This window comes from Polypterus senegalus, chromosome 17 (genome assembly GCF_016835505.1).
Source record: "Polypterus senegalus isolate Bchr_013 chromosome 17, ASM1683550v1, whole genome shotgun sequence".
Lineage (NCBI taxonomy): Eukaryota > Metazoa > Chordata > Cladistia > Polypteriformes > Polypteridae > Polypterus > Polypterus senegalus.
In genome coordinates, this window is record NC_053170.1 from 96,044,688 (window position 1) to 96,058,464 (window position 13,777).

General features: G+C 43.1%; 1 protein-coding gene across 2 annotated transcripts; it reads left to right on the top strand.

The window, feature by feature from the left end:
* The first annotated feature begins 2,852 nt into the window (after positions 1-2,852).
* On the top strand, positions 2,853-13,275 carry mcrip1 (MAPK regulated corepressor interacting protein 1). Of its 2 annotated transcripts, none has more exons than XM_039740097.1 (5): positions 2,853-3,031; positions 5,233-5,312; positions 10,162-10,280; positions 10,887-10,991; positions 12,681-13,275. In XM_039740097.1, the coding sequence occupies exons 2-5, from the start codon at positions 5,305-5,307 to the stop codon at positions 12,743-12,745; spliced, it is 297 nt and encodes a 98-aa protein (XP_039596031.1). In that variant the 5' UTR covers positions 2,853-3,031; positions 5,233-5,304; the 3' UTR covers positions 12,746-13,275. The 2 variants fall into 2 exon arrangements, with proteins under 2 accessions (XP_039596031.1, XP_039596032.1); XM_039740098.1 differs by having other exon boundaries at positions 2,892-2,910.
* Positions 13,276-13,777: the final 502 nt, after the last annotated feature.

Genomic DNA, 13,777 nt, shown 5'->3' on the forward strand with positions numbered 1-13,777 from the left:
GGTGGAATTGAAGAGTCGCATAGTGTGGGGGAGGAACGATCTCCTCAGTCTGTCAGTGGAGCAAGACAGTGACAAAAATCTGTCACTGAAGCTACTCCTCTGCCTGGAAATGACACTGTTCAGTGGATGCAGTGGATTATTCATGACTGACAGGAGTTTGCTTAGCGCCCGTCGTTCTGCTACAGATGTTAAACTGTCCAACTTTACTCCTACAATTGAGCCTTCCTTCTTAACAAGTTTGTCCAGGCGTGAGGCATCTTTCATCTTTATGCTGCCACCCCAGCATACCACTGCGTAGAAGAGGGCACTTGCCACAACCGTCTGGTAGAACATCTGCAGCATCTTACTGCAGATGTTGAAGGATGCCAACCTTCTCAGAAATTATAGTCTGCTCTGACCTTTCTTCCTTAGAGCATCTGTATTGGCAGTCCAGTCCAATTTATCATCCAGCTGCACTCCCAGATATTTGTAGGCCTGCACCCTCTGCACACAGTCACCTCTGATGATCACAGGGTCCACGAGGGGCCTTGGCCTCCTAAAATCCACCACCAGTTCCTTGGTTTTGCTGGTGTTAAGATGTAAGTGGTTTGAGTCGCACCATTTAACAAAGTCTTTGATTAGCTTCCTGTACTGCAGCAATGCGGCGTGGCATGGAGTCGATCAGTCTGTGGCACTGCTCAGGTGTTATGAGAGCCCATGTTGCTCTGATAGTGGCCTTCAGCTCTTCTGAATTGTTGGGTCTGGCGTATTGCATCTTCCTCTTCACAATACCCCATAGATTTTCTATGGGGTTAAGGTCAGGCGAGTTTGCTAGCCAATCAAGAACAGGGATACCATGGTCCTTAAACCAGGTACTGGTAGTTTTGGCACTTTGTGCAGGTGCCAGGTGTCAGGTCCTGTTGGAAAATGAAATCTGCATCTCCATAAAGTTCGTCAGCAGCAGGAAGCATGAAGTGCTCTAAAACTTCCTGGTAGATGGCTGCGTTGACCTTGGACCTCAGAAAACACAATGGACCAAGACCAGCAGATGACATGGCATCCCAAACCATCACTGACTGTGGAAACTTTACACTGGACCTCAAGCAACGTGGATTCTGTGCCTCTCCTCTCTTCCTCCAGACTCTGGGACCTTGATTTCCAAAGGAAATGCAAAATTTACTTTCATCAGAGAACATAACTTTGGACCACTCAGCAGCAGTTTTGTCTTTAGCCCAGGCGAGACGCTTCTGACGCTGTCTCTTGTTCAAGAGTGGCTTGACACGAGGACTGTGACAGCTGAAGCCCATGTCTTGCATACGTCTGTGCCTGGTGGTTCTTGAAGCTCTGACTCCATTTGCAGTCCACTCTTTGTGAATCGCCCCCACAGTTTTGAATGGGTTTTGTTTCACAATCCTCTCCAGGGTGCAAGCGGTTATCCCTATTGCTTGTACACTTTTTTCTACCACATCTTGTCCTTCCCTTCGCCTCTCTATTAATGTGCTTGGACACAGAGCTCCATGAACAGCCAGCCTCGTTAGCAATGACCTTTTGTGTCTTGCCCTCCTTGTGCAAGGTGTCAATGGTCGTCTTTTGGACAACTATCAAGTCAGCAGAAAAAAACATTTGAAATACATCAGTCTGTATGTAATGAATGAATCTAATGTACAAGTTTCACTTTTTGAATGGAATTACGAAATAAATCAACTTTGTCATGATATTCTAATTTTGTGACCAGCACCTGTATATAATGACCCACTGACTGCTCTGTTGGCAAACTCTAAGGATTTGTACTTCGTATGTGCAACTAAAGGCAGTGAGTGGAGTAATCTGGAAAGTGAAGTGACATGCGCCAGCCCCAGCTGGTTGAACACCAGATGTGTCACTGAATTTTTGCATCATCTGCAGTGGCTTGGTGACATTCGCCAGCAGAAACCTGCAGTAGTCCAGGCATGACAACACCAAAGCCCGGACCCGGATTTGTGGTGCATGCTCCATCAAATATGGTCGGATGTTGAATAGAGTGAATCTGTAAGCCCGAGAGACTATTACGACATGGTCAGTGGAGGAGAGTTGGCCATCAATCACCACCCCAAGGTTGTGTACAGACTTGGTGGGTGTTAGCCATAATGAGCTGAGCAGAACAGAGATGGGTGAGATAGGATACACAGAAGATTAGCCTTGATCAGGTTGAGGTGAAGATGGTGCTCCTTCATCTGCGTTGCCGTATCAGTGAGCCATGCAGAGTCCAGCTGATAACAAGTGGTCCTCTGGATGGGGAACAGCAGGTACAGCTGAGTATCATCTCTAGGATCTAGTGAGAAGGTGTATAGAGAGAAGAGGAGTGGGTCCAACACCAAACTTTAGGGCACCACCGTTCTTGTCTGGTGCACCATTGACATCTCTCCACAACAGAAGACAAGGTAGGATCTGCCCAAGTGGTAGTACTCAAAACACCCGAGGACAGATCCAGTGATGCCAGTGTCAGAAAGGGTAGCAATATATTCATTATTATTATTATTATTTTAAATATGCTGTTTGAGATCCAGGGTACTTGGCTCACTTACACCACAATGACTTATCGTTGAACTTTAAGTGGATATGCCAGGAAGACCAAACGCACTTGGGAAGATGGTGCCATCTTTAAAAAAGAGTCGGAGCAGTAGCTCCGATAACCGCAGTTCCACTGTGCCACCCATTCTAGTTATAAGTGGGGTAACCATAAAAATGTGAGATTATATTTTGCGCTTTAAGAAAATGGATGGAGGGGCCCAAAAAGGAATCTGCAACTTTCCGTTTTCTGAGTGTTATTGGCGACTCGTGTGCGCCCTCTTGCGGCGGTCGCCTGTTATTGCCGCACGGCCGTCTGCTATCAATCGGCTAACTTTATCAGCAGAGCGACAGCAGACGGCAAAAAAAGGCCGACGATATCGGGTTTGTATTTCTTTCTCCTTCCCGGAAAGGGCTGGCAGGCAAACGTCACGGCCAGCGGCAGAGAAGGAGGAGGAGGAGGAGGCCTTCGTTTGTGTTGGAAACAAGGCAAAGAAGACAACGGGTTAGTTAAAAAAAAATGAACAAAAGACAATGATGCGGCGCGGGGAGCGGGACGAGCCGATGTCTTCCAGCTGGCTGGGGCGCATCACGAGCCGCCGTGCGAGTTAATCGAGAGCCGCGGCTGCCGAGATTATCACGGGGAGGGGGGAGTGGTACATCACCGAAAGGGTTTTCGGGGGGTCTGGCATCTTTTACATCCCCGCAACTTTTATCCGGTATGCACAGGGGGCGGGGCGGCACGGGCCGGGCCGTGGAGTTGTGTCACGTTCGCTCCTGTTCCTTTATTGACACCCGTGCGGCGCGTTCACTTTCGGCCACGTCGAAGCCACTGCGCTTGGAGCGTTCGATACAAACTCGTCAGAGGAAACAAAATGAGCAGGGAGAAGACGGGGGCCGAGCTGTACAGAAGGATAAGGATGTTAAAGGAGTGTCGGGAATCAATTCAGTGAGATGAAGGAGATCGCGTAAAATCGACACCTTAATGGGAGATGCCGATACCCTGCACGGCTACCGGCGACGGCCACTCTAACTGGGAGGAAGGGGGGGACCAAAGTGTGTATCGGATCTGGACGCAGGCCTGCGTTTGTGCTGTGCATACATCAGTAATTCACATAGATTCGAACCTTCATGCTTTCGAATGGGAGACGATTGGTGTTTTATATAGCGCCTTTCCTTGTGGACACTCCTGCACACTTTCAAAAGGAAACTGACCCGTCCTGCAAAAGAGAGGATAATTCCTTCTATGCTCAAATAATTTGAATGTTTCCAGTTACCCTTACACTATTGCTAACATGTCAATGTCAGAGATGTTCAGGGCTTCCTCATCCATGTACTTAATAACTGTGCCCATTACTGGGAATAGAGAGTGATGTAACGATCCGGGGAGTGTGAGAGATGAAGGATTGGAATTAGCCGATTTTAAACCCATTCTCCTACTTCGGGTTATTAGCTGGCTGTTATTCCACCAGTGTAACAACCCCGGGGTGCGGGAGGTGGAGGAATGGAGTTATCCTCTTTAAACCAGTCCTATGTCTCAAAGTCATTAACTGGTTCTTATTCCACTGCTGCCACCAGTGTAACAACCTTAGGGGTGTGAGAGGCATTGATAATGTAATTGGCCTCTTTAAACCAGTCCTCTGTGTTGGGATCTTTAGTCAGTTCTTAGTCCACTTCTGCCACCAGTGTAACAACTGGCCCCCAACTCCATGTTGGGTTTGTAAGAGGCACAGTAATGGAACCTGCCCTGTCCTCTGAATAGAACTGGTGCAATGTGACATTAGCTTTTAGGTTCATTTGTAAAGAACAGAGATTGCAGCTGAACTAGCTGTGTCTGGAAGACCTTCATACAGTCCTGGCGCTGTAAGGCCGTACACTATTGGCTCACAGTACTTTGGAAATGTAAAACTGTGCTGTAAAGTCACCACAGACACAAGTAATTTGTCATCCCCTGTGATGGGCAGTCGTGCAGTCTGACATCCTCATGGGATGAGATCGGCAACATGCATTCATTAAATCTGACATGCCTTCTGGTAGTGTGATAGGGGCTATGGGTTAATTTGTAAATCACAATTGCAGTGAATGTGGCTATGTGTGCACCATGTGATAGGCCCGTGTCCTGTACTGGACTGATTCCTGCCTTTGCCAATTTAAACCTAATTTTTACCTGCATTTTCCAGGGTTACGGGGAGGTTGGATGCTTTACCAGCAGCACAAGGTGGGACCCAGCAATGAATGGCATGCCAGTCCATTAAAGATGTGTGGTTTATTATTAATTGTTAAAATGAAATTTCACCTATGTTTAGATCTGGGCACCATGAAGCTGACTAGAGCAGTCTGTGTTAATGCGGGAAACAGGCGGCCATTAACAACAAACAGAGGCACCATGTGGTTGCTTCTAAGGCACAGGAAGCTTTGCTGTTCTTTACTCCCAAAAACGCCACTGCACTCTGGGCCTGTCACCCGGACAGCAGAAGGGGGCGGCTGGATGGCTAGCTGACTTCGGTCCACCAGCTTTGCGCTTTCCACACAATGTACGCACCCCACTTTGTATTTCTATGTTAGCAGGAAACCTTTGTGCTGCTTTGCATTAGGTAGGCTGTGCAGTGTTGTGAGCTAAATGGGTCAGTCGCCATAAAAAAAAAAAATAAAAGATTGAGTTTGATTTTAACGATTTTTGTCTTCTTTTTAATCTTTTTTTCCTAGAGTCTCCACAATATCTTGGATTTGCCAAAAGTAAAAGTGGATTAAAGCCAAGGAAAGGCAAAAGCAAAGGAAATGACAAGGTGAGCATTCAGCTTTCTCTGTTGTTGTATTGGAACAGTTGTCTCAAAGAAACAGAAAGGGTATTGACAATTGAGTATTAATAGGTGAGGGGTACAGGCCAAACTTCCCAGAAGCCTTCTGCTTCAACCTCTTCTGCTGTAGCTAAGTGCATAGGCTATGCCGTTGAAAGCAGTGCATACCCCACAGGCATGCGCCTGAATGCTAGTTGGTTGTGATGGCAGCACACAAGACAAGCGAATGATTAATTAAAATGCAGGCACTTTTTGCCTTCCAGAATCCCCTCTGCTCTTGCCACACATTTTCAACTGTAGCCAAACGTGTTTGTCACTCACATTTTTTCACATCTTCATGCATTCGCCATCTTCCAAACCAGAAGATGAACAGAAATGCATGTAAGGAAATACGTAATTACCAAACTGGGCAATCAGAGTTGTAGGGGTCTGTTTAGCATTCACATGGACGCGATGCTTAGTCACCTTTTTGAAGTGGGGAAAGTCAAGCTATGCCATAAATACACCGTAGGTTTTGCCCTCCAGGATCACCAGCCCTCTTGCTCCATATTGTCATACATCGCTTTTTTTTTTTTTTTTCTTCCCCCATGCATTCGGTGACTTAAACTGGAAACTGGGCAAATCAGAGTCGTGGGGTTCACATCACTGGGATGCGTAGTCTCATTTTTCGAGGAGGTGTGCTTCAAGCTATGCCATAGATATGCTTCAGGCAATGTGGCCTACAGCGTAGGGTTGATATATAAGTGTAAATCATCTAGGAGGCGTCCATAACATACCTGGTCGTTCACTAGGTTTTGAATCTTCAGCAAACACTGTTGAAGACTGGAGACTTCAGGCTCTTTCTGAAAACAGTAAATAAAACAGATTTAGCGACGTCATACTGCTAAAGCAGCACACATTTTGATACCCATTCAAAATTTTTTAATGTGCTATGCACCCCATGTAATTTGTAGTGATGGTCAAGAACTATTTTTTTTGTTTTTTTTATCTCATCTTGTCATGCAGAATGCAGAGAAAAAAATGTATTATACTAGGGGGCTTACCCTCACTTCGCTTTCCAACCCCTCTTGCCTGTGCCATGCGCCAGCCACTTCACATCTCTGCCACTCATGTTATGAAGAGAGCGGGGCTGAACACACCCCAAGGAGACGCGGTCGCTCCTCCGAAACCCCCTCTTAAACAGTGATACAATGGGAAACAAATGCAGTTTTTTTTTTACCTCCTCTTTGCTCGATCAGCTGCTGGATTGCTGCTGCACCACGTGATCTGCATCTCTCAAGGCGCTTCAAACATTTAAAAGCCTGTACAGCAGCTGTCTTTTTCATCTACTCTTTGTCTTTTCTTTCCGGTCCCGGGTTGTGCTTAAGCCTCGTGGCACAAAGTCTTGCCTCACGGGATGTGAGTCCTTGATATTTTAGTTTATAATTTAAAAACGGAATAAAAATCTGAAAATCTAACAACATCACATTAAAGATGGATAAATTCTGAAAAGAATGATACCAAACATATATATATATGTAGGTTTTAAAATAAGCCTGATTTAAAATGTGACTGAAAAATGTCACATAAAATCGTTGCACTTTTAGGTTTAGGATTTTATATACAGTATATACAGGTATATATATATATATATATATATAATATAGACACACACACACAGTGGAACCTCGGATTGCAACCATAATTCGTTCCGGAAACATACTTGTAATCAAAAGCACTCGTATCAAAGCAAATTTCCCCATAAGAAGTAATGGAAACTCGGATGATTCATTCCACAACCCAAAACTATTCATATAAAAACGATTAATACAAAATATAAAGTACAAATACATAAAACAAATTAACCTGCACTTTACCTTTGAAAAGAATCATGGCAGGTGTGAGGGAGACAAGAGAGAGGAGGGTTATTGTGTAGGTCAGCTTTCACTCTAACTAATGGAATCCCTGCTTTCTGTTGGCTCACTGGAATATTCTTCTTTTTTTGCGACTTTAACAAGGAAACCTCTCCAATGACAGTTGCTTTTGTCTGAAGAGTCACTACACTTGGACACAAAATAAAAAAAAAATGATTTAAGCACTGTAAGGTTTGTAAACTCTTTTGGAATTCCACCCAACAGGATGACACGCAGAAAAGAGCGTCCCGAAGTAACCGCAGGCTCCCGGTGCTGTAACAGTTTGCCGTAAAAGTGAATCAGAAAAGATTGCAGACATGCTATAAGCGCCTGCTGTTGATGGGTGATACAAGGAACATTATAAATGCAGGGCACAGTATTACTTGGCCACTAACCTGGCTATGACCCTGCTTGACTGCTGTGTCTGTGTATAGGAGAGTGGCAGATCACACTACAATAAATAACCGTGCTGTTCCTGTTTCAAGCTGAATAAAAGCTGGTGTTGCTAAAGTACTGAGACTCCGCTTCATGTTTTGGGGTGCAAGGCAGGGACTTGCACGTTACAACACACACACGTGGTCACGATGCTATAGTAAACAGTATACACTCGTATGGATGTTGACTATATGAGTGAGGCACACCGACTGAGACAGAGAATGGGAGAGGATTACCCACAATCCCGCAGCGAGAGAGAGAGAGAGAACCACCATCGGCATAGTTGTGATCACGTGATGCTCAGCAAAGTGTATACGTACTACTCGTATTGCAAGACCTCACTCATTTATCAAGTTAAAATTTACTCGCCATCCAATGTTTTACTGTATGTATGTATTTATATATATATATGTGTGTATATATATTACATAATAAATATAGAGTTGATAATAGAACCCAATGGTGGCCAATACTATATAATGGCATCTGATGTGAAAAATGTTCATGGGAAAAAAGAAAAAAAATAATGTTACTTGGTCACATAATCCACATGTCTGTTATCCAGTTGCCTGCTCATAATGTGCAAAACACATGCTTTTTTGCTAAAGTATTGTTAAATAGCACATCATAAATGGGAAACTAAAGGCTCATGGGAGTGAATTTTTGATCCAGAAAGGATATTGAGTCTGATTATTTCACATCTGCCTCTGGAAATTTATTTTGTGGCTCCTGCCCATAGCTGCTGAAAGCGTGTGTATGAATTACGTACGCAGGCTAACAGAGCCTAAGGGACAAATGGACATGTGCAGACTATAAAATCCTTAACAGTAATGCAGTTAAAGATTTACATGGCCACATGATTGGGGTATTCACAGAGAATTCTCCTTCTCTTGACTGGGTTTTTCTATCTGGAATAAGGCTTTATTACATGGCATTTTAGAAAGCAGGTTTCTGTGGATAACTGGGTTATGGAGTATGGCTGTCATCAGCTGCTGCTGTTTTCCCTTGGCTAACCCATTCAATGTCTGTTGCTCACTACATCAGTGGTTTCTTTCTTTTTCAGAACATTCCAGATTGTTGTATTAGCCATGCCCGATGTGCAGTTCTCTTTGATCGAGTTTCCCTATTTTCTCAGCTTCAAAATGGTTTGCTTGTCTCCCTTAGACAGCTGTCTGGTCGTCACGTTGATTTTATTCATTCTAACAACAAATGCGGTCTTCACAGGTGAAACCCAAAGCTAAAACAAAGAGTTCACATTCAAAGCTGTTAATTGTTTAAACAATCAGTCTAACTCGAAACACCTGGGGAACAAGAAACACCTGCTGGCCACAGGCCTGCTTAAAAATGCTGTGGCCTGTGCCATTTAACACATCAAAATCTGTAAATAAAAGTTGAATTGGAGACGAGAGTTCCAAAGTTCATCTTTTGATCTCCAACCCAAATATCCGGGGCTGAATTAATGGGCCATACCATTCCAATATTTTCGTAGGGGACTACATCTCATAATCTGTAAACTCTGTGTGGAAACGTATAGAGAGTTGCTGAAGCCCCCCCCAAGTCTGGTGTGCACAATCTTGACACACTCAGAATTGTGTATTGTCCATTGATGAAAGGCTGCCCCCCGTACACAGCAGATACGACACCAAATGTCCAAAACACACACATTTATTTCCTTCTTCCTTTACACAATGCACAAATCACCAACAGCCTCTCTTCTCCTTCTCTCGCCTCAACTCTCCTCCTTACAAGCGCTGTCTTCTTCCTCCCAACTCCGGCTCGTCTACAGGAGTGAGGTGGCATCTTTTATAACACCCCATATTTGCTCCAGGTGCTTCCTGATAGTCCTCGGACGACACTTCCTAGTGTAGTGGAAGTGCCGTATGAGCACCCGGAAGCACTCTGGGTGTTCCTGGAATTAGTTCCGGCAGCACTTCCGGTTGTGGCAGAAGTGCTGTATTCCAGGGCTCTTTAATCCTTTGGATGCCAACAGGGATGAGCTTCCCTGCTCTGTTCCCATGGCCCCTGTGCAGACGAGGGCAGCTGCCCTCTCGTGGCCCAGGCGAGGTATTGTCCCTCTTGTGGTCCTTCTAGGCGTCCTGACTGGGTAGGGTCCCCAGCCGTTTGCCACACCATTGTAATGTGTTTTTGAACAACGTGAAAGCTGTTGTCCATACCTTTATTCTGTATGCACTGAATTCTAGTCACATGATTGGCTGGAGAAGCTGGCTATTTGCATTAACAAATTAAAGAAGTGGCCGTTTGATTGTGTGTCAGTACTTTTTTATTACTACTATTTTAATTCTTTGACATTTCTTTTTGTAAAAACACAGTGTCAGTTTATGGAGGTTTTCCCCAGTATTACACAGTGTCAGTTTATGGAGGTTTTCCCCAGTATTGCCCTTTTGCTTTTTTGTTTTAAATAAATGGGGCTGACACAGCCTAGAAAAGAACTTCTAGCAACCTTTGGGTGTGTTGTTATGCTGCTGTTTTATTTTTTATTTTTCTTTTAGCTCACCTGCCTCTAGAGTAGTTTATAATGGCAAGAGGAACCCAAGTCCCAGATCACCTACTAATACTGGAGAACTGTTTACTCCGGCACATGAAGAAAACGTTAGATTCATATATGAAGGTAAACATTTCATGATTCACACAGGGCACAGGCACTGCTTGTTTTTTTTTTTTTACAAAGTATTTTCTGAATTGGCATATCCATGATCATAAAAAAAACCATCATTCAGGCACAGCAGTAATAAGTTATCACTGTGATACTGGCAGCGGCTTTTCACTTGGAGAGCCTTGTAGTGCTGCCAGATTTACTAAGGCACATTTTAATTCATTAATGATGAGGAATATCACGGTGAGGTGTTTGTGTGCCCATGAAAACTGCAGAAGTTCTAAGCATTCATGAGGCATTCATCATTTCTTTTATATCTACATACTTATTTTGGTGCTTTCATGTAATCAGTCCTGTGTTCTTGATCTGAACTGGTTCTAAATATAAATAAGAAAGTGCTTTTCCACCTCCATGTGAAAGACTTGGTTCTTAGGTTAATTGGCATTTCTAAATTGGCACCATCTGGATGTGGTGCCCTGTGCAGCAGCAATTTCTGCCTTGTGCCTGATGCTCCCAGGATGGGCTTGGTCCCTCACAACCTTGAACTTCACTGAACAGGCTTAAGAAAGGACTGTTGTATAAGAAAATGCTAAGATCATGTTAATTGTTTTTTTTTAACAGCATGGCAATGTGTCATGAGAGATCTTGGATCTTCCCAGGGTGGAGAACGTAGTGAAAGAGGGCCACAACAATATGTTGAAAAGACTCCAAATCCTGTTCTTAATAGTAAGTATGAAAACAAACTGCAGTGTCTGGATGTAGAATAATCTCGTCCTCCTTGTTCTACACGACAATACCAAATCTTTACTGACATCTTGAGGACCTGTTAGAAACTTCAAAGATTTTAACCGCAGAGTTTTAAAACATCCACAATATTCACAGACAGAGAGAAGAATGACGCATTGTGTCTGTCCTTTTCACTCTTGGAAAAAAATGTAACGACGTAGAATAACGACATTCAAATTTCTCTTAAACCCGCATATCCATATTCATGGCTTTTTTTGTGATCAGAATGTCCTTGTATTCAAAGGAAAAAGATAATGGAATAGGAAGCATACCCAATGGGATACAAATCAAAAAACATTTAAAGAAGTCTTCCAACATGGCAAACACAGGCTGTGAGCAAAGCAGGTAGCACATTACATGACTTCCAGCTTGAAATACACTAGAAAATGCATACAGACATAAAAAATGCACTTGCAGGTGAACTAAATATTTTTTATGATGTTTTAATGCAAAATGTGAGTTGTGGACATCAACATTTTGTAAATGTTCAGGCAAAACAAGCTTATTCAGTTTGTTTGGGTTGAGATAAGCTATGAGAAATAAACGTTGGAAAACATGAGGAGCTCTTGGCCATTTTTATTTTGTAAAAGTAGCTTTCTTAGACTGAAAAGTTGGAGAGCCGTGGTATAGACAGTTGTGTGTAAAAATCCCTGGAGATGCGCAGTTACAAAAACACTCCAACCAGCCTGTCTGGACCAACAGTGATGAACTGGTCAAAATGACAGAGTCCCTCTCGTTTGTCATTTGATTTGACTATCGTCATGATTTTATGCATTGTGCTGCTGCCACTTTTGCACAGATAAGCAGGTGTCCAGATGTTAGAACATTAGAACATACTAGACGAGAACAGGCCATTCAGCCCAACAAAGCTCGCCAGTCCTATCCACTTTTTTCTTCCAAAGTAACATCAAGTTGAGTTTTGAAAGTCCGTAAAGTCTTACTGTCTACCACACTACTTGGTCGCTTATTCCAAGTGTCTAACATTCTTTGTGGTAAAGAAAAGCTTCCTAACATTTTTGTGAAATTTTTCCCTTAAGAAGTTTCCAGCTGTGTCCCCGTGTTCTTGATGAACTCCTTTTAAAGTCACTGTCTCAATCCGCTGGACTAATTCCGTTCATCATTTTAAACACTTCACTCATGTCTCCTCTTAATCTTCTTTTGCATAAACTGTAAAGGCTCAGCTCTTTTAATCTTTCCTCATAACTCAACCCCTGTAGCCCTGAATCAGCCTTAGTTGCTCTTCTCTGGTCCTTTTCCAGTGCTGTTATATCCTTTTTGTATCCTGGAGACCAAAACTGCACACAGGACTCCAGATGAAGCCTCACCAGTGTGTTATAAAGGGTGAGCAAAACCTCCTGTGACATGTACTCCATACATCAAGGCGCTATATAACCTGACATTCTGTTTGCCTTCTTAATGGCTTCTGAACACTGTCGGGAAGTCGATAGCTTAGGGTCCACTATGACTCCTAAATCCTTCTCATAAGATGTACTCTCGATTTTCCGACCACCCATTGTGTATTCAAGTGTTTCTAATAGTTTGCTCAGTGAATGTACATGAAGTCTGTCACGTTCTTCTTTTACGAAGCAGCCAACTGAAACCCGTTTGTTTCTTTTGTTTCCCTCTTAGCTTTTACGCCCGTTGACTTGAATGATATAAAGAGGCGGAACACGCAGGAATCTAAGAAGTCTTAGGGAGCGGAAACTCCATGGGATCCCGAGGTTCACTATCTTCCTTTGGCTTTCCTGAGAAGCTTTTTTTCCTTTTTTTTTTTTTTTTCCTCTTAATGACCTTCTTCATCAGTTAGTCCAAGCCAGGAATATGAATGAATCTGACCCCTCAACCTCGCCTGCAACCCTGAAGCTGTCTTGTTGAAGAACTTTGAATTCTGACAGTGAGTTGAGTTTTAACAACAGCCAGGATATTATGTGGGTTTTAACCGATTTTTCTTGGCTTCTTATTTTCTGAAAGTCCTCTGTTAACCCAGCCCCCCGCCCCCCAAAAAAAAAGATACTTTGAGAGTGCAGGCATCCTCACGTCAGCCCCCTCTGCTTTAAGATGCAGTGGTCCACTCTTCGCTGTTCTCGGAGATTTTTGTTTTCTCTCTTAAATACTTCCTAATTCTGTAGTTTCTTTCATTTTTGTGGCAGGTTGTGACGATTTGTCCGTAAAGAAGTGCTCCTTGGAAAAGGAAAGACACACGTAGGATGACCAAGCTGAAAAACATTTACGTTTGGGGGGTGTGTGTGTGTGTGTGTCTACATTCATAAAATGTATTTTATAATAATGGGGGACACATGCTGATCTACACATTTGAATACTTTCTAAGTGCACTCAGTCTCATCGATTTAGAGTAGTTTACCTACTTGGCTGTTGAGCTTTTTTTTTTTTTTAAAAAAATATGTGGATCACACAGAAATGTGGATGTGTTGGCATCCGTCGTCATCCTCTTCCGTAACAAGGAGAGCAGCACACGAGGGACTGAGCATTTTAAAATGTAGTAACTCATCGATATGGAACCTGTGCTTTGTTCCTTTTTTTGTTTTTAAGTCCTTGCTTTGTCAAAATGAAATATTTGAGGAAGCAGAAATCTTCATCTGTTTTGAGTTGCTCTTTTTTTTTTTTTACTGGAAGCAATGACATTAATATTGAATTAGTATTTTTTTGTATAAGTTCATCATAGGTGTATATGGATGTATAAATATGTATATACATGTACATATGTT